This window comes from Plectropomus leopardus, chromosome 3 (genome assembly GCF_026936395.1).
Source record: "Plectropomus leopardus strain MGB_pleo_1.0 chromosome 3, ASM2693639v1, whole genome shotgun sequence".
Classification (NCBI taxonomy): domain Eukaryota; kingdom Metazoa; phylum Chordata; class Actinopteri; order Perciformes; family Serranidae; genus Plectropomus; species Plectropomus leopardus.
In genome coordinates, this window is record NC_142178.1 from 1,974,709 (window position 1) to 1,996,369 (window position 21,661).

General features: G+C 40.8%; 1 protein-coding gene across 3 annotated transcripts in view; it reads right to left on the bottom strand.

Annotated features, from left to right (window-relative positions):
- Window positions 1–20,301, bottom strand: part of LOC121942009 (protocadherin-10-like) — a 35,516-nt gene extending 15,215 nt beyond the window's left edge. For 2 of the 3 annotated variants that reach the window (XM_088075320.1, XM_088075318.1), the window contains exons 1-3: window positions 17,129–20,301; window positions 15,349–15,407; window positions 13,622–13,728 (exon numbers count right to left, since the gene is read on the bottom strand). In XM_088075320.1, coding sequence (XP_087931446.1) covers window positions 13,622–13,728; window positions 15,349–15,407; window positions 17,129–19,675 — 2,713 coding nt within the window. In that variant the 5' untranslated portion in view covers window positions 19,676–20,301. The remainder of the gene's footprint in view (window positions 1–13,621; window positions 13,729–15,348; window positions 15,408–17,128) is intronic. The other variant, XM_088075319.1, reaches the window with a different exon arrangement.
- Between the last annotated feature and the right edge of the window lie 1,360 nt (window positions 20,302–21,661).

Below are 21,661 nucleotides of genomic sequence, written 5' to 3' on the forward strand. Positions count from 1 at the left end.
TCCGTTCTCAGGACTTTTTGCGTTTTAAAGTTCCCAAAGTCTAAACAGAATTGGGAAAGAAGGCCTTCAGGTTTTCTTCTCCTGCTACATGGAACAATCTCCGGACTGATCTTAAGCTTCAAAACTTAGTGACCCTGAATGGGTTCAAAACTATGTTGAAATCCATTGAGTCCAGCCTGTCTGTCTGCAATTTTTTTTATCTGATTGTGTCGGTGTATTCTAATTTATGTGATTCTATGTGATTTTATGTTAATATATTGTTGAAACTCGTTGCTGCTGATCTTGGCCAGGCCTCCCTTGTGAAAGAGATCTCTGATCTCAATGGGACCATCCTGGTTAAATAAAGGTTATAATAATACAATTTTTGCTCCTTTAAGAAGCAGAGTTCAGAGTTGACAGAACAGGATTCTGGGAAATGCATTTGGGGGAAGTGTTGTTGATAGCACAGTTTTAGTGGCAGATGATCTGGAGCTTGTGTTGGCATGGACTCGACTTCACTCAGTCTCTTCATATCGCCATTCCTGTACTCCCACCGTATTTTACATTTTTCAAATAAAAAAAGTCACACCCCAGCCATCCTTGTCCTCTGATAAATAAAGTACAGTTCCACAACACCGGCATGGAAAGCCAAGCAGCTCCACCACTCAGTGGAGTAAAATGACTGTTTTTCTCATGTTTTTGATATAACTGCCTCAAATCCCCGTCAGTAAGAGCTGTCTGACAGCACGGTAAAGTGGCGAAAATATTCTAAATATAATATCTATTCTAAATACATTTAAACTGATCAGTGCCATTTGGTTAAATGTATATGATGCAGCAATTTCTACCCCAAAGTTAAGATAAATAAACAGTTGTGACTGTGATTGGGTCGATATCATAGGGTGTGTAAGTAATATAGGTTTGTTGCAAATAGCTGAAAGAAGGCATATCTCCAACTGCTGTGGAGGGTTTGGACATACTTCATCAATAAAAGGATTCTCCCCCACTGCTTGTATACTGGGACAAGGACAGTCTTCAAATTAAATGGACTGTTGCAGTTATAACCATAGTTTGACTAAAATGTACATGGAAATATACTGAGTGATTTTTCTTTACCCAGACCTTATCAAGTCTGATTCAGCCAGACTGTATTTTCTGCTTTGTAGCAAAATAAAGTGACCCGAGTTCTATTAGATTTCATACGTTAAAAAAAAAAAAAAAACATTTTTAAAAAACTAAGGAAATCTCTGGAATTTCAAACAGAATTGTTTGAAAGAACTTTTCTTTCTATTTATTTACAATACAGCTTGCACTATTTTATATGGAGCTGTTTTTGTTTTATGCTGCTTAGAAGATGGGTCACCCGGTATAGTGCCATCATTTTTCGAAGAAAAAATCAAAATATCATAAAAGAAAAAAGAAAAAAGAAAAAAGAAAAATCAAGGACAGTTCTCATGCATTTCTACTTTTTCGGTGTATCAAAAATGTACCAAAACCGTGACATCACTGCACCGTATTAAACTGAACCGTGAATTTTATGAACCGTTACACCTCTACTCCCTCATCATCCCGGGAAGAGGTAGGGGCAAGAGTGAGAAAGCAAAACAAAAAGGTGACAGATAAGAGAGGGTTAAACATTAATAACTGAAAAAAAAAGGCATCGAAACAGATCAGCTGTGGATGGCTGCGTGACAGGTGGGAAGACTGGAAATGATCATTATCAGGACGTTTGTTTTGGTGAGAACAACAGCCGTGACAAATGGGACAATTAAATCACTGTGGCAATGGTGTATTAGATGGCTGATTATGAATTAGTGGCGGGCACCGTGTTGCAGTTTGCCATGTCAGTGAGCTGTCAGAGGAATTTAGCATACAGGGTTTTGAGACACCTTCCTCTCGGGCCCTAGATTCTGACGAAACTGGAGGCTGTGATGCCAGAGTCTGTGATCCATGAGACCTAAAAAGAATGTCTCAGGTTTCTTTCCAAAGCTCACGTAATGAAAAGAGACCTTGCTCACTGTGAAGGACAAGAAGTTTGAAAAAAGGCTGCTTGCTTTAAAAAGACAATAACTTTGTTACGCAGTGATAAAATGACAAAATAAAAACAAAAGGTCAGACTGAGGCTTCTCCATCAATAGCTTTGCCTCTGTGTGTCAGAAAATACTTAAACATGCTTCCTAGAGTCAAAGTGTCGTCTCAAAATCTTTTCTTTAGTCTGACCGATAGTCCAAAACCCAGATATATTCTGCTTCAATGAAGAGCAGTAAATCATTGCATACAACAAGCTGTAAACGACGATGGGTCTTATTCAAGAAACTATATATGAACAAATTTTCCTTTATTTTTGCTCATATCTACATTTTTTCTTATTTTCTTAGTTCCTTAGTTCTTAGTTGATTTTTGGGATTCACCAATGTTTTCTTATTGCTCTTCTCATAGGAAAGATAAAATTTTACGAGTGGCCCAGAGGAGTTTTACCAAGATAAGAGAAAAACATCTCTTTCACAGCCCACTGCAAGGAAAAATATGTAAAAAAAAAAAAAAAAAAAGGGATGAAAATCATTTAATCAAATTTAGAAAATGTTTTAGAGTAATTACAATGATTGGATTATTAATTTTCAGAGCTAAAGAAATACTACTATACTTGATCCCAAATACTGTAATTTCTATATAATCAACAATACTTCGATTCATTAGAAAATTAATTGGCAACTATTTTTGATTGTGTCAGTCATTTTTCATGCAAGAAACCTTTCATGGATCCAGCTTCTCATATGTACTGCATGTATGGGGACTTTTTGCTTGTCCTTTTAATCATTTTAATTGATTTGATTTAATAAATGTATTTACAGCTTTTTGAACGTATATCTTTATTTTTAAAACTTCGATACACTTCCCTGAAATCATTTTTACTTTGTTTAAGTCTATTACAACAGTAGCTCTACATCAGTCTCTACTACTGCAGAAGTTCTTCTGACAAACTATTTTTGGTGTCATGTCTGCAGTCTTGGTCATGTGCCAGAGTCTTTGCACATGGCACAAAACCTGCCCTTATATAGTGTTTAGGGGGCGTTACCTGTGCTAATAGGTGACTTACGATCAGTGGGATTCATCATTGAGCTCAGCTGGTCAGAGCAGACTTGCCGCTGTTTAGAAAAATTCCTTAAAGAATGAAACAGTCATTTAACAAAGAGTATGACACTACAACACTTGTTAAAATGTATAGCCTTTAAAAGGGTCAAATTGTCACAATGTGCAGAAAGTAGATGTTAACTCAAGCTTTCTCATTCCACCAGCACAGAGGAGCACAAACTAGAGGCAAAGTATCTCAATGTGACATGAAAAAGTAAAAATCTATGACAGGAAATAGGACAAAAACATTACCTCATTAAAGAATCAATGTGCATTAAGCCTGTAACAAGTGGAGATGTCACCAGTTGCTATAAGCTGAATGGCTTGTTGAATATCAATAAAAGTCATAGCAGAGAAAGAAAGAGATCAATCCATTTGATTAATTAATTGACAAGTCTGCTTTGATTCCTGCACCGTGCCTTTGTTATCTCAAATTAAGCATGTACAAATCCTGCACGACCTTTTTCTAACATGGTCAAGGTCGATGGAGGAGTGGAATCATTTCGACTTGGTGAGCTCTGTGTGGAAATGATTGAAAACGGCACACAAGACATTCTATTGTGAACACAGAGTTTCCCAACACACTGAAACATCTCTTCAAGTGTCACTCTGAATGTGTGCTTGGTCTGAATAGACGGCACTCTCTGAATGAGCTGAATGAAGCGTCCTTTAATGTGACTTAAAGCTGTTCAAAATATCACATCAAAAGACTGTATCAGATGCAGGCCTTGGATATTTAGTTGAACATTAAGCCTCATAGAAATCACAGTCATGGGAGTTATACACATGCTTTGGCCATGAGTAACACATATCTCATCCTTTCAGACAGAAGTTAACATCTGCTGCAGTAAGGCTGCGCTGCAAAACTTCCTCGGAAAAGAGTTGGGCTGCATACTTTTGACATCGGCAAATACCCTTTTTCTTTTTAATTTATTATTTATTATTTATTTATTTAATTTTAATTTATTTATTTATTCATTTTTTCCATTATTTCTGCTTATTCTTAATGCGAGACAATACCTATACCAATGTTCTATCTGGAATTATTATATTTTATTTAATTGTTTTGTTATTTTTAAAGTAGATTTCTGCTGCTTCATAGCTCCCCTGGCCACTTGCTAACCATAAAGGGGTCTGTGGATGGGATGGGGTTCAACTGAATAAGGTTTATGTTTAGGGTTAAGGTTCTGATAAGTTTTTGTAAAAAACAAACAAAAAAAAAATTAAAATGAATCTATTTGCGCTATGTATCACTTGCCTGTTTCAATAAAAAAGTGAAATTGAAACCATAACATAAACAATTTGACTATGTTTTGATCTTTGCTGAGCAACTGCTGAGTTCATGGAGAATGAAAATAAAAGCCTGTCCCATATGGACGTCTGTCCTGAATATAAGCTTACTAAATTCAGTGATTTAAGCAAATAATAGCCTGGCCTGTTCATTTAATTTTTATGTTACATCACTTGTGTGCACATTTGTTACACACACGCACATGAGCATGCAGTCTGGCAACAGAATTTGAAATTATAATAACTTTGGTTTTATTTGTTGTAGTTTTGGCCACCATTCCTTTCACTGATTGCCTGCCAGCTAGCAGGTTTTGGTTCTGAAAATATTCTGAGAATGATACAATGAGTGCTTTAGTAATGTTTCCAGCTGCAAATTTTCATTTAGTTCCCAGAATATTATTCTTAAAGTTTGGGTAATATTCTCTATAAAGATCATAAAAATATTTAAAATGTGTTTTTTTCTGTAAACAGGAACATTTCAGAAAAAAATCCTTAATCTCAGGCTTCAACAACATGTTCTGAATGTTGCCCTGAAAGAGTTCCTCCTTTGTTCTCATGTAACATTTTGGGAATGTTTTATAAAAGAACATTCTGTGATCTCTCAACATCACCAAAACATCCTCAGAATGTTGCAGTTGAAACATTACATCTTAGTCAGCATTTAACCCAGGAACATTACTTGAAATGATAAACATCCTTAAAAGGTTCTTTGAACATTAGATTAAAATGTTTCCTTCAAAACATTATTACAACTTGTAGGTAACATTAGCCATGCTGTGGGAATGAGCTGGGTTGGTGCTCAGATGTGGAGATACAGTCGTGCAGCTACAAAGAGTGTCAGACTTTACATCTGTGTATCCTTTGAATAACTCCAGAACTGTTCATCTAATTGGCATCATGTGTGGCTGGTGAGTTTCTAGGGACCTGAGGACAAGAAGGGTCAAATTTGGGCTTATTTCGACACTCGACACTGATAAACTTTGAATAAAAAAACACGGTGCTCTGTGGCTGTGTGCAGCGGCAGAGGCAGGGCTTCCGGGCGCTGTATACTGTGAGCAAGTTGTCAGCAGCAGACTAGCTAGTTTATGCACTAACACTAACAACTAACAATAACACTAACATTACAAACAAAATCACTCCCCTTGATTCAACGAGTGTGAGCAAAAAGCCCACAGGAACAGTGCAACTCTGTCACTGCAACTTAAAGTTGCAATGTGTGAGTTTGTCATACTAACTTTTAACGCAAACAGAGTTCCCACCAGCAAAATATGTCCATTAATCAAATGTACGCTCTGATCTGTAACCACTGTAATTATTTCAAAGCAAGGGACTGATATGCCTGGAGATTAATATCTCTAGTGAGTGTATCACCTGTGTGTCTGACTGGAAGTAGCCTCAACTTAAATGTTCTTTTTTGGGGGCAGATTTAGTGAGACAAGCAAACTCTGTAATGCTGTAGTTTTATCCTTCCTCTAACTGGGAATGCTATTTTGGCAATGGTACAGGGAGTACTTGATTTCTTTTTTTTTTTTTCTGGAGTAAAACTGTTAACTATTATAGTAAAATTATTAATACCACAGAGTGAAAGTCCTTCACTGTCAAGCCTATAGGGAACCCCAGTAAAGAATACTGAAACCCGGTGAATTAGCAAAATAAGAATTGTTTTGTTTTTTTTACCTTAGCTGTTTTTGTCTACATAGGGTACATGTCCTCATCTAAGAAGATCACCATGTTGCTCTGCCATGTTTCTACAGTGGCCCAGAGTGGACAAACCAAACACTGGCTCTAGGCAGGGACATTTGCATTTCTGTGTCGACCATCATAGCTAGGAGCCCCTCCACGACGAGTAGCGCTGGAGTTGTGCTGATTTTCTAAAAACTGAAAGTGCTTTATTTAGTGTTTTTAGCGGTTTATTGGAGGATCATCTGTAGTGTTTTGGTTTTGGGGGTGGGAGGGGCAGACAGCATTGAGTGTGTGCTGCCTTCAGGCTCCCTTGTTGGGTGAAATGACATTGAGAGCATTGCATTAAACACAGTTTAAGCTGGATATTTTACTTTCCAAATGTGATAGTTAAATGTATTAATTGGTTTGTAATGTGACTTGTACCTAATGGTTCAATAAGAATACAAGCATCGTTCCACCCCAAATGAGGACACAGTGTCTATTTTGTATTAAACATCCTAAAAAGGGTGTCTTGAGGTGTGGTGGTCCATCAGAAATGCTTTGGCTCCTGACGCTGCAGTGCCTCACTCCAGACCCAATGCTTTCAGAAAAGCCATTTGCCCACTTTTTAAAAGTATCTGGTGCTATCCCAGCCTCACAGGCGGTGTCCCTTTGATTTAAAACCACGTCAGGAGACTTATTTTCTAAAGTGTCAGACAAGCGGCCGAGCGGGAAGCTACGGCAGGTGTAGTTGATGATATGCCAACTGGAAATGGTTTTCCCTTGATTTGAAATATTCCGAGGAGCACCAAAAGAGAGAATGTGCTGCGCGGTCCCGTGAGGAAACCTTGCCTCTAACCCTCCTTTGATAATTGCTATGCAAAGGTTCTCGAAATGAATTACTGATCAGCCGAGTGTTGCGGAGAGCTAGTGTTTGGGGGAGACAGAATGAAGGATGAGACCCTGCCACAACGCTGGAACAGAATATGTGTGTGTGTGTGTGTGTGTGTCAGATACACATACAGAATGCGAGCATATATACGGCCAGTGCATGCTAAACGTGTGTGTGTGTGTGTGTGTGTGTGTGTGTCCTCACCAAGAAAAAAAAATGGGAAAAAAATGATTTGCATGTTTTATGTATTTGGGCTATAATAACAACAATGAATCTAGATTTTTTAAAGTGTTTTAAATATAGGCCTCTACTAAATGGTGGAGATTGCACCTCATGGTAATGGTTAAAAAGAAAGAAAAATAAACAAAATTGCAAATCATTTACTGTTATAATGCTGTGATATGTTAGTATGCCAACATTAGTTTGTGACCATGGAATTAGTAGTATTACTATAACAAGTTTTATTTACACACATATTCTATTACACTACTTTGAAAACATCTCAGACATGGTAAAAAAATCATACAGATATATTTTATTTCACCAAATATATAATGGACTTACATTAAATATATGCTATCAACAACAGTAAATGTTCATCCTTTTTTATTTCACAAAAAAGCAAATTTATCATTTTAGCATTACAACTTTAACCATAAAAGACCAACTTAACTGTTAAGTAGAATTGGGTTTTAGACAGTAAAATATCATACTTGAATTTTTTTCCACCATATACATAATGGATAACATTAAATGTGTCATTCAGCAACAATGAATCACAAGAAGTTAATTGACATTTTTGTAAATAGTCCGTTTAAATTCCATTAGATTAGCTTCACTACCTTTACCATAGAAGCCCTAATCAACTATTTGGTACAGCATGTTCTTAAAAAAATATTTGTCCCCTATTAGACTTTTATTTGTTTTAAACTGTTACATAAATCTGTGACGTCTGAAACTATAACTTTTCAAATAAATATTCTTACCCTTGAAAATGCAACTACTCAAAGCCCTTATGTCGAGTAACTAAAAAGGCTGACTGTTTAAAGACACAAAAACATCTAGTGGATTTTTTTAGCATAACAAACATACACCGGATGGTAGAGATAGCTCAATCAGATTGAGTTGAAGTCAACACAGTGTCATGAAGATATAATGAGTCAAATGTGCTCTACCATTTGGTCAACAGGACGTTGCAGGGGTATGCATGTGCATACAGGGATTTGCTTCTGCACACAAACGCTGCAGAAATGCATAACAAATGCACGTGCTCTATACATAGACCCAGCTCACGCTTATTCATCTATGTGCTAAACTGAGGAGCATGCACTCAGCACAATACTCTGCCAATAACATCCAAAAACAGAGCACGCAGCCCACATGAGACGAGCAGTAATATTTGCGTCCCTATATAAAAGAAGTCTCACATATACATAGAGAGAAACAGGTCTGTATAGAGGCAATATACTACTGGCAGAGTGCCAAGCAGCAGCTACCACTCTCCTCTTAAACAGAATCTCACTTAGTCTTTCCAGAGCGCCACCTCAAAGGAAAACTCTTTCTTAATACAGACATCTTCTCATTTTCTCCCAGACCAAACATACAGGCGCATTACATACAGGTGGCATGTATACGCCAACATATTAAATCAGACCATGACATACCTTCACACACACTTGCACACACTCCATCTGGTTTAGTTGTTTACAGAAGTCTGTGGTACTAAAGTGTCCCTCTATCCAAATAGCAGCCGTGTGATATTACCTCCCATGGAGTGGTAAGCTGTTCCCTTCTAAATCCAACATGAGGAACAAATGTTGGTTTCCTCGGTGAGAGTACAGAGCACACAACCAACTGGGTCCACTCCCTGGCCACTGCCAAATCAACACGCTCGAGCCAAATTAAACGCTGGAAACATGTTACTGCTTCAGAAATGTGCTGCTTTAACTGGACCAGCATACCAGCTAGAAGGAGTTCAGGGCAATAGAGAATAGGATCATGATGTCAGTGGTAGTGGGCAGCACAAAGCATTGTGGGACTTTGAGACACAGAAGCTTTTGTAGAGACTGAGTACCATACCAGCTGGTGGCAGTAATGCACCAAAACAGTGTTTGCAAACCGCCAATAAACCTTGAAGAAGACAATGAGTTTATCCAGTAATTCAGTTCATCCAGTTTGCTGCGTCGTCATTCTCACGTCTGGCGGGGGAAACGGATCGCTAATGGAGATGGAATTTTTTTATTTTTAGCTTTCCAGCTTCGAAGCCAAACAACTGATCTCAGGCTGTTTTAACGAAGCGGCACTGCATGGTATCATGGATAGCAGCAGTAAGACAAACAAAAACATCACCTTCAGCAACATTTCCCGACACATGTTCATGTGTTCATTTTCACACACGTAATTCAGTGAAAACAAGTTTAACTGTAATGTAGTTGTGGTTAGCTGCACTACACCACCATCGCTGTTATCTTTCTTTGTTCATAATTAGTATCAAACAAATAATTTAAAAAAATCAAAATAGGGGCGCCTGGTGGCTCAGTGGATAGAGCGGCGCCCCATATACAGAGGTTGTATCCTCTCCGCAACAGCCTTGACGCTTTGCTGCATACTGCCCCTTCTCTCTCTCTCCCTTTCACGCTTAAAAACTGTCCTGTTCATTATAGGCAATAAAACCCCCAAAAATGATCTTTGAAAAATAAAAATTAAATCAAAATCAAAATACCCTCCATGTTTCCAGCTAATGTTAATCACCACGACAGAGTAAAAGATGTTGTTTTCTGGAGCTAAAAGTGGCGACACAGAGAGAGGTGTGTGCTGAGTGGCCATCAGGTTACTTAATTTTATAATATCTAGACTGCCTGAAAGTGTAGGCACTCACTCCATGATATGATGCACTTTATTGTCCCCGCAGGGGAAATTTGTCTTGGACTCAGTGCTACACAGATAATGTCTCCACACTTACAACTAAAACAATTGTCACACGTCTGGAAAAGTTACATTTGGCAGCTCGTTAAAATCACCCGACCACTCCCTGTGTTCATACTGATGGAGGCTCTTTAATTCCATTAATTTTTCAAAGTAGTGCTCCTTTGCTTCCTTCTTCAGCTTCACTGGCTCTGGAACTTCAATGCATTATTTGGCAGATTGTAATACCAACTTTAAGGTGCATATTGCCACCTTCCATGCAGAATTTCGGAGAGGCATGCCCTAAAGAATGACCAGAGTGCATTGCAGCATGACGTTGTTGCTTATTATCTATACACGTTTCAAAATACAGTTCCTCATTATCTATTTCTTTCTTCTAAAAATAATATAATAAACAGCGTCCATGACCGTGCAGTTCCACATACTGACAGATCACATTCTGATCGAACTCAGAATGTATGTTTAGACATCCATGTTAATACGTATTTCACAAAACAATGTATTCTTGCCAAATCAAGAAGCCTTTGGATTTCTTCCAATTGTGCATTTTAGTCTCGCACAGACTGACCTTCGCAGCCTGTTTCATCAGCGAGGGCAGCCAGTGACACCACTGCTGCACACTGGCTCTCTATTTTGTTCATTAATAATGTCAAACAGCGCGGAGCCTGTTGGGGACCATTCACTATCCTACAACACCTATCTAATCTGCTCTATTTGTATTCCCAGCACTGATATGATATTTGGCAGGCTCCAGTCTAGACAGGGGTCTTTACACGAGCCGTGTAGAACAATCCCTCAGAAGGAAAAGGGCAATTCGATATGAAATGAGATTTTGTATTGCTCCACTTTTTGTCTGACTCCACTTTGATCAATAAACAGGTACTAACCTAATAGAAATTTAAAAAGAACAAGGGGAGGCTTATTGTAAGTGCTAAAGCCTTGTCTAAAAAAATCTCCTGCGCTGCCAAATGTAGAAGAGATTTGATAGTAAGTACACCTTCAGTAAAGGAAAATGGGAAACAAGCCAATGCTTAAAAGAATGCTGAAAAATTATGATAATTGTGAAAAAAATGTTGAAAAAAATATAATTATGATAATTAGAAATACAGGTTTCTCGACATGTTCTAGAAACCTATATTTCCTTTGACCTCTGACTTCATCTGAATGAAAATGGGTTCTGTGGGCCCGTCCGAAGCAACTTTTTGCTGTCATCTGATTCCCAATCAAGATCATCTGATATGAATTGCTTCAACTTGTCAATATAGAATTCAAACTGTTATGTGATGCAAAATAATGGAATTGAAACATGTGATTTAAACAATGTGATTAACCCTTTAAAACCTGCACACTGCAAAAACTGCCGATCTAACCAAGTGTAATAATCTTATATTTAGATTAAAAAATCTAGTTAGTCTTGTTTTAAGTATAAATGGATTATCTAGTGCTGACTAGGAAAGATCATTTGACTTAATTCAAGTAAATATCACTTGCCTGGTCTCGTTAAGCATCTTTGTCTTTTTCTGAGTTATTTTTAACTAGATACAGGAGACAAGTCTGGAAACATCCACTTCAGGTCTATAGAAACCTTATTTTAAGCACTAGTATGTCCAGACAAAAACATCTAATTTCAAGCATCAGCTCTGTGGTTAACATTTTCCCAGCTGGTAAAGTTGCATTCAAACAGTGAGGCTTAAATTGTTTACGTCGCTTTTAATGACTGTCACACACATTTCATTAAGCAAGAGGGATGTCTATGTACAAATGCCTTTTTGGTTTTTGTATACAATTTTAAAAAATGGCAAGAACAGTATTGAACAAAGAACAATATTTCTTAATTTCTGTGGTTGTGATGCTTTTCAAATATCACACCAAACTAAGGTCACAGTACAGGTCATTTTGGTTGAAAGCTGTTTATAAATTTGTAGTGATCTGCTCACACAGGATTTGTTTAAATTAAAAAGCTTGTTAATATTTGTAGCAGCAACAGATTCAGAGTTGCCTGGTATGTAAACCATTCTAACTGTATCTTTCCCTGGTTTCATGTTAATAAAACCATGTTTTTCAAGCATTGCCATGTTTACTTATTTTAAGAACAAGTGATCTAATTTAGCTCCCTAAAAACAAGAATTTCATAATTCTAATTTCTAGTAATTTGATAGTAAAAAAAAAAAGTACTAGTTTTGAGTGATAATAGGTTTGTTTAGCATTAACTAGGCTTAAATAAATTGCTTGAAATTAGTGTTTTTGATCTTATTTCAAGATTTTATGGGCTATAATGAGAGTCACACAGTTTTACTGGTTTTAAGACATCTTAACAAGCAAAATTTGCTTACTGCACTGGCAGCCAAATTTTCTTCTTTTAAGTGCAAGTATGCTTAAATCTAGGGTGTTTGGCCTTAAATTTGACAGGCCATTTTTGCAGTGCACAAATTGGTGTCCTTTCTTTCAGAAACACAGAAAGATGGCAATGAGCAACTTAACAAGAAACAACCCAAAAAGTACCAAAAAACTTTCAAAACTTACAAGAAAATCACCCAGAAACATGCAAAAAACATTAAAAAACCAAAAAAGAAAATGACCTAAAAAAGTGCTGAACATAAAAAAATGAATGTTTTGATATTTTGTTAATTTTTTTCTGTAATGCAATTTTAAATATAAAATCATTAGAATACCAAATATAAAGTTTTTGGGACATTTTCCCCTATATTTTTGAATAATTTTTAATCCTCCTCCCTTCTTCTTAAAAAAAATATTTTAGGTAATTTTCTTGTTGTATTTTACTTTTTTTCAATTTGCAGGACATTTCCTGCCAAACTGCTCATTTCCTTTTTATCCCCAATTTAAAAGAAAAAAACAAACCAATTTTCAGAGGTTTCAAAAGTTGAAATGTTTGTGAGAGGCGTCTGAACGCAGCAAATGAAAACTGACATCCATTCAGGTTTCAAAGGGTTATTCATGATTAAAATTCTGCGAATAATTCCAATTTAGAAAAGAACTGTTTGACAGCCCTAAAATCTACTACTTTTATGTAATTTGCGGGACATTTCTGACAAGTTGCTCATTGCCTTTTCCCCCATGTTATCAGAAGAAATCAACCAATTTGTTCTGCTTTCAGAGGGTCAAAGAGCTTGTGAAAGACGTCTGAATGCAGCACAAGAAAAGCGATCCAGGGTTTCAAAGCCTTAACCTACGCCAAAGCCATAAAAACAAAGAATATCCATCAACAGCTGAATCTATAACCAACAAAGATAGTACAACACACCGACTGTGAGGCTGATTGAAATGCATCTCATTATATCAATTTAGCTTGCTCTCCTTTTCCTTTCACTCCACTGAACCTATTGATTAGAGCCACTAAAGCATTACAGGCCTCACACTGCCTCGCTGCCACTTGCCGTCCTCCCAGCACCACTTGCTGCTACAGAGAGAGAAGGAGAACAGTGAGAGGCAGAGAAAAAAAAAAAGATTTCCCCAAATATTCCTCCTTTCATCCGGGTGTGAAATACAATCAACACCTCTGGGGCCTGCTCATGCCAGCCAACAACACTGCAGCCCGAGACCTTGCACACTCTCAAATTAAGGAAATTAAAAGTCACCGGTCCGCACCAACAGTTCAGCATTATCCCAGTCACAATCACAAACACACACTGTGGAGGGGGGCACTGAAATGACTGAGTGTTATTGTGTGTGTGTGTGTGTGTGTGTGTGTGTGTGTGTGTGTGTGTGTGTGTAGAGACTCACCTGCCGAATGACCCCGGTTGGTGGCGTCGTGGTCACTGTCACCCTGTTCGCTGTCACCATGACCACTGTCTTTGGAGCTGACGATGTCTGCCTCTTGGAATGCCGAACTGTCAGAGGAGGAGGAGGCGAGAGGAGAGAGAGCGCAGACAGAGAAAAGAGAGAGTGATGAGAATAATGAAGGGGTCAGAGAGAGAGGTTGAGATATTGAGAGGGGGAAGATGAAGGGAGGGGAGAAGGATTAGATGAGTGGCACAGAGAGGGGGGAGGGGTGAGTCAGAAATCAACACCACATTAATACTGTCACGGTGGCCGTCAAGGGTCTAAATTGGATGTTACACATGGCATGTAATGAAATCCAGTTTTAGGGCTCTAATGGGCGCTGCTCTGTCAGTTATGGGCCTGATGCCAAACTGAAGATGAACATTATGGATACACTGGAAAGCATGTAGCCTCTCAGAGCCACAATTAACAGTGTGGAATATATGGGAATCACACTGATGAATGTGATATTTAATTTTATACTGATGTGAAGAGCCTTGGTTCCATGAGGGCTTTTGGATGGTACAGGTCCTCTGATGGTGGAAGGCAAGTCACTGTAAAATCTAACAAGTTTATTTTACTTAAAGAAAAAAAAATCTAGGAAGCTGATTGCCTTGAAAAATGTTAGTGAATAAAAATGTTATTCTTAATTTATGTTAACTTCTACTTGTTGAGTTAATTTAAAATGTAGTTATTTTACTTCACTTTGTTGTTGCAACGTTAAAAATGAAAAGTTGAAGTAAATCAATCTTTCAAAGCTTTAGCAACGTTGGTAAATCAAGTTTACTATGCTTTATATTTGTATTCTGCACTGTACAATCTGAGAAGTTGATCATACTCAATAATAATCTTGGAGACCAACTGCCTTGAACAAGGAAAGTAATTACAACTGTAAATCTTCATTTATGTTGATTTTATATCAAAGTGTTAATTTTTTTAAATTTAACTTAATTTTGTTGTTGAAACTTTAAAAGTGTTAGTCTGACTAAACTTGATCATTACACTTTTTTTTTTACATTTTGCCAAAGATGGAGTAGATCTGATGATCTAATGAAGATCTGTGAGTTCCGTTTTGTTAGAATGTACAGATATGTCTAACTACATTGCAACCAGCAGAATACAGATATGTAACACAGTAAACGTGATTTAACGAAGTTGCTCAAACTTAGAAAGATTGATTTAATTAAATTTGTCATTTTTAAGTTGCAACAACTTCAGAAAATTAAATAAATAAATAAATTCAGCAAATTTCAAGTAAAATTAACACTTGGATATAACGAATATAGAATAGCTGTTTATTGTCATTTTAACATGTGACATGTACAACGAAATGAAAAATGCCAACCAGTCTGTGCACCTTTCACACAGTATCTAAAGGCTAATGATAAGTAAAAAGAGAAATAGCTAAAATAAACAACAATTAAAATAAATAGTTGTATATAATATATACATTATATAATATAATGTCAACATAAATTAGGATTAATAGTTATGCTTACTGTCCTTTTTTAAGTCAAATGGTTTCCAAGATTATTTTATAGAGATCAACTTGTCAAATTTTACACTGTGGCTCACTAGGTTTTACAAATTAGTGATATTAATTTGTTATAATTTGTTATTTATTATATTATTGTGTGTGTGTGTGTGTGTGTGTGTGTGTGTGTGTGTGTGTGTGTGTGTGTGTGTACCTGTTGACGCGTCTGGGTCTGTCCACCAGATAGCTGAGTTCTGCTCGTTGGTGTTTTGTCTAGAAATCCCACAGAAACACATTTGATCACTTTTGCTGCTCAAAAACCCACATTAATATAAACACAAGGTGACTGGATAAACAAACATAACTGACAACATGCGACTGTGATAGAGGAAGTTAAGGGACGTGTCCACTTGGTGGATGAGTGCGCGCGAGGAGAGGAGAGCAGGGGGGAGTGGGTTAGGGAGGCGATTGAATGCGTAAATGATTGAGCCGCACGATGCTGAAACTGAACAACCTTTGTTCGCGCTGCTGCCGTGCTGGATCGTGCGCGGAATACTTAACGCACAGCAAATGCAAGGCTGTGCCTGGCTGTCTGGCTCCTCTCCAGCCACACCGCAATCAACAAAAAGCCCCAACTCCACAGCTCCCAGAGCTAAACGCAGCGGCTCAACGCAGCACAGGGCCGCCCAGTCTCAGCGCTCCTGCCTGCTGCTCACATCATCTGACATCCAAACTTCATCATCTAACAGCCTAATGACAGTGGTGGAATGACACTAAGTACATTTACTCAACTACCGTACTTAAGTATGAGTTTTAGGTATTGGACTTAACTTGAGTGTTTTCGTTTTATGCTATTTGATACTTTTATTCCACTACATTTCAACGGAATTCTTGCATTCTTACAATTCTTACAAATGAAGATTTTTTTTGTGTGATGAATCAGTGAGAAACATGTGAGTCATTTTTAAATAACTTTGACTTTTGGGTTGTTATTTTCAATTGTTTTAGTCATTTTTAGTTTTTTTTTTTCTTTTTCTCCCTTTTTTTTAAATAATGTTGAGTTTTCTGGTGTTTTTCTTTTTATATTCTGAAGTTTGGTCTATTTTTTTTAATCATTTTAGTTTTTTGGTGTTTTCTCGCTTCTTTTCAATAATTTTGAGATTTGGGGCGTTTCTTTTAAAAAGTAATCTAGAGATATATTTCGCCTTATTTATTTATTTATTTCTTAGTTTGGGGTGTTTTTTCTTTCCAGTTCATAAAGGCTGCAAGCACAGAGATGCTCTCTTAGTGGGGTTTTTCTAAACAACGTTTTTGATAAATATATGCATTTTTAACTTGCCCCTTCACAAATTATAAAAATAAAGTCTACACTACTTAGACTCACTATAAATGAGAGCTTTTCTCTCCAGTAACTCAAATATTAAGAAACTTTCTCAAATTCTTCATTAAAACTGCCTTTCCATGTGCGCTCATGAATGACTATGAATAGGGTCAGATTAAACCCACTTAGTGATAATAAATATCACAGAACGTGGCGTAAAAACATTCAAAAAAATGAAATGCGTTTTATCACTCGTTGCTTTGACTGTACAATTTGAACACTTTATGCCCAGAATCAGAATCTGTGACATACTGAGCCTTTTGCGCACGATCTAGAGGTTGATCTGATAGCACTCTATTGTGATTAAAACTAAAAGGCCACGTGAGATTTAACAATTGACATGTCCAATAAGCATTAGGCCTGACAGTGATTAAAGGCCACCGAGCAGGACAGCAGGTCAATAGTGGATACCGCCTCAATCCTCGCGGGGACTGCTGTTGCGCGTGACCTGAGTGGATAACAAACTTTGACAAGAAGCAAACACAGCTGGTGATTTTTGTGGGGTCTTTAGAACTGGGTTCTTTTCTGGGCCCCTTTAAATCCCGGTTCTGTGCGCTTAAATGTTTCTGAAGTGGCGCCTCGGGCGACAGCGGCGGATCCGGGCTCCTCTTACCTCGTTAGAGAGGATGCTGCCGTTAGAGATGATGTCCGGTTGCTGGTCGCTGTAGCCGGTCACTATGGCGCCGCAGGGGTTGGTGTGGTCCGTGTCCGTGCTACGGGAGGGGCTGCACGGTTTCAGGAACATCAGATCCGTCTTGGCGGACTCCGGTGTCAGACACACCTGATAGCAGTAGGAGTTCTGGTTCTGGTGGTGGTGGGAGCCGAAGCCCCCTCCCACGCTGCCCATCCCCGACTCCTCCACGGGCACCTGCCCCACGGGCCCGACCCCTGACGTCACGTTGGTGCTCTGAACTAACATGATGTCGGATTTACTCAGCTTCTTTTGTTTCCGGCCGCGAGCCTGCCTGCTGCAGCACGAGCCGCAGCACAGGCAGCAGTCCCCGGCCAACAGGCACGTGTACAGGTTGAGCTTCTTGTCCTTCTGGCAGCGCACGGCCAGCACGATCATGGCCAAGAGGAAGACGAAGGACACGGAGCCCAGGGCGATGATCAGGATGAGGGTGAGGTCAAGGGAGGTCTCCTTGGCCTTGGAGGCCGAGCCGCGGTCCCCGCTGCGGCCCTCCACCACGCTGTCCACCAGCATCACGCTCACACTGGCCGAGGAGGAGAGGGGGGGCTGCCCGTGGTCCCGCACCTCGATCAGCAGGTCGTAGTAGCCCTGCGGGTCCCGCTTGGCAGACACCCTGCGGGCTGTTCTCAGCTCCCCAGTCCTCCAGTCCATCCGGAACATCCCCATCTCGTTCCCCCGCAGGATGCTGTAGGACAGCCTTGCGTTCTCTCCATCATCCGCATCCATGGCCACGATGCGCGTCACCAAGTAGCCGGGCTCCGCAGAGCGCGGCAGGTGCTCTTTGGCTGTGCCGTTTTTCCCGATGGGCGCAATGACAGTGGGCGCGTTGTCATTTTGGTCCACTATGATCACATTGACGGTGGCGTTAGAGAAGAGCTCAGCAGCACCAGAGTCTTTAGCCTGCACCATAAAGCTGAACTCCTTCAGTTGCTCGTAATCAAAAGAGCGCAGCGCGTAAAGATAGCCGGTGTCCTGGTTTATGGACACATAGGTGTCCACAGACATGCCCTGTATGTCACACTCCAATATGGAGTAAGTAATGAGAGCGTTTTGTCCGATATCAGGGTCCAGAGCGCTCACTGCGTGAATGAAAGCACCGGGGACATTATTCTCAGTCACATACACATCATACACCGCCTGCGTAAAACGGGGCGCATTGTCGTTCTCATCGGACACGTGCACTTTAATGGACTTGCTGGTGGCGAGTGACGGCTGACCCTTATCTTTGGCCACCACAGTAATGGTGTACGCGTCAGTATTCTCTCTGTCTAGCGGGCCGTCTGTCACGATGGTATAGTAGTTTTTAAAAGAGGATTTGAGTTTGAATGGAACGTCTCCTAAAATCTCACAGCTCATGTGTCCATTCTCACCCGAGTCCCGGTCTGAGACGCTGAACAGCGCGATCACGGTGCCCGGGGCATCCTGCTCGCTCACGGATTCAGTCACAGTGCTGAAACCGATCTCCGGTGTGTTGTCGTTCACGTCCACGAGTTTGACCAGCACTTTACAGTGCGCGGGGACCGCGTTAGCCCCCAGGTCTTTAGCCTGGACATAAATCTGGTGCGTGCTGCTCTCCTCATAGTCCACCTCACCCGCCACCTCGATCCGACCTGTTCTGGCATCAATATTGAACAAGTCCTTTATCCGCGCGGCGTTGTGACTGCTGAAGGAATAAACTATCTCCCCGTTTTGTCCCTCGTCAACATCCGTGGCGTTGAGCTGAATCACCAGAGTGCCCACGGGAGAGTTCTCTCGCAGGTTAACCGAGTAAACAGACTGGTCAAAGGTGGGCGCGTTATCGTTCGAGTCCAGAACTTTAACCACCAGGAGCGCCGTCCCGGTCCGCTGCGGGATGCCCCCATCTACAGCCGTCAGCACGTAGCGGTGCACCGCCTGCTGCTCCCGGTCCAACGGCTTCTCCAGCACCAGCTCCGCGAACTTGTTCCCGTCGCTCTGCGTCTGCACGTCAAGGTAAAAATAGTTATTATTCGTTATGGCATATGTGCTGAGCGCGTTCGTGCCCACGTCGGGGTCGAAGGCATTCTCCACCGGGAACCGGGTGCCGGGGATGGCGCTCTCCGATATTTCCACTGAAATGTCCGTCTCGGTGAAGCTGGGCGGATTGTCGTTGATATCCATCACCTCGATCTCCACGCGGAACAGCTCCAGCGGGTTCTCCAGAAACACTTCCAGGTGCAAAAGGCACGGGATGGATTGCTTACAGATTTCTTCCCGGTCGATTTTCTCCTTCACCACGAGCGCACCGTTCTCTAAGTTCACCTCCAGATACGGCGTCCGTGAACTAGGCACCGTCTGAAAGCGGCGAGCGGAAAGTTTGGTGATGTCCAGCCCCAAATCCTCTGCGATATTCCCAACCACGGAGCCGGGCTCCTGCTCCTCTGGCACGGAGTAGTGTAGCTGAGAGACAGCTCCATCCAGGATGGAGAGCAGGAAGATAAACCAAAGCATCTCCTCTCGCGTTCACAAAGTGCACTTCAAGACAAAAAACAGCGTGTTATTCCTTTTTCTCACAAGAAATGAGCATTTCCCATCTGCTCTGTCCGTAAAACGCCAGTGAAATAAACAGCAACAAGGCTGCCCGATTGTGAAATTCCTCTCCTGTGCCTCGGGTCAGTGGAACATTGTGTCGTTTCAGCTGTGAGAAGCACAGCCATTTGATCCGAGCTTCTCTGTTTTAATCAATTCTGCACCGGTCTGTGAGTTTTGGCGTCAGCGCAAACATTGCAGGCTGGAGCCAGGACGCATAGCCAACACTCCCTGTGCTCAGAACAGACAGCCCCTTCTTCACACAAAGTCACAAATCAGCACAGGAAAATTCCACACGAGCAGGGAAAAAAACAATTACGCAAAAAAGTCCTTTTTACGCGCCGCCGGAATATATACCAACTTCTAAATAAAGCCTGACGAGGAGGAGGACTTTCTCTATCTGCCGCTGAGAGGATGTAATCACTGCGCCTAAGCACTCAAAGCGGATGATGTTTTCAGCTCGGCTTCTGTAAGGCGAGTGTGAGCGGCGGGGTTGGTTTTGCACACAGCTTCTTTCCCCACCAGCCAATGGTATCCTCAAACACCGGGTGTAATGGCACCTGATTGGGGCTCCGCAACGCCAGCCAGAGCACACATCGGGCCCTCATAACAAAACCAGTTAAGTGCCGCTGCGCCCCCCCTCCCCCTCCCCCTCCCCTCTCTCTCTCTCCTCCAGGCCCCAGCCTCAGTTGTAGCAGGGAAATTAAATGTTTTACACATCCAGTGAATTAAGAAAGTCCAATAATAGTGGGTGACAGTTGGCATCGGCGGGGCTGTGCGCAGATAAGTCTGCAGCCGCACTGGTAAAGCTGGTATTTCTGAAATATTAGATTGAAAATAAAATAGTGTCTTTATTCATCATGGCCATGATTTTTTTCCCCAGTGTGACAAATGGCGTTCAATTTTCTAAATAAAGGAGAGCGAATCTCAGAAGGTTGCCCTTGACGCAGTTCCTCCAACAGTTTGCTCTGAAATCTCTGCTCTGATACAAATGCATGAGTCAGAATGGAGAGAGGGTGCCCACAGCCAAAGACCACCGCGGAAAGAGTCTGCGCAAGTAAAGATAGCTGGTGACGCAATACCTCACCGTGCCATGGCCATCCTCTCTCTCTCTCTGTCTCTCTCTCTCTCTCTCTCTCTTTCTGATATAAACCCATAGGCTCAACAGGGGGGCATTTTAAATAAAGTCATATGTCCGGTGTTATTTGGTGGTGAGCATCAGCGTGATCCGGGGTTCCATCAGAGCAGCATCACACATGACTTCCTTTAATTCACTTAATGAAGCGTCACTCTTTAGTCCTACCGTGTGGCTAATAGCCCAGAGTCTATTAGTTCCCCCATCTTCCCATTCTTACCATTAACACCCTCACACGCTGGCCCCGACTGTAGTGCAGTTGCATCACGCGCTAATTTAATTCATAAAACATAAATTAAATATGCAGATGGGATAGTAGTGGAGGAGACGCAAATAGTGGGGGTCTAACTACTTGCGCACCATTTGGAGGATGATGACAAAAAGATGAAAAGGAGCGTAATTGAAGCAAATTAGCATACGTCCCTAATTCTTAATGTTTTAGACGGAGCGCAACAATATCAGGCCGTAATGCAAAGCGACGTGCCCATTGTGCGGCGGATTAAACAGCGAACAATTTGCGATTCTGCATCTCGCCATACAAGTCAAAAGAAACAAAGAGGAGACGTTAGATGAATTTCTAGCCATGTCTGAGCCGGAGCTGTGTGACTGAATGGAGCTGACACTGAAGTCGGAGCTCAGAGCAGAGCTCTGTCTCTCTCTCTCGGCCTCTCTCGGCCTCTTACAGAGACCAACGTCGCCCCCTCGCGTTCGCCACATTTTTTTCTGTCTTTAATTGTGGAGATGAAGAGGGATTACTGGGGCTTGCACACTGG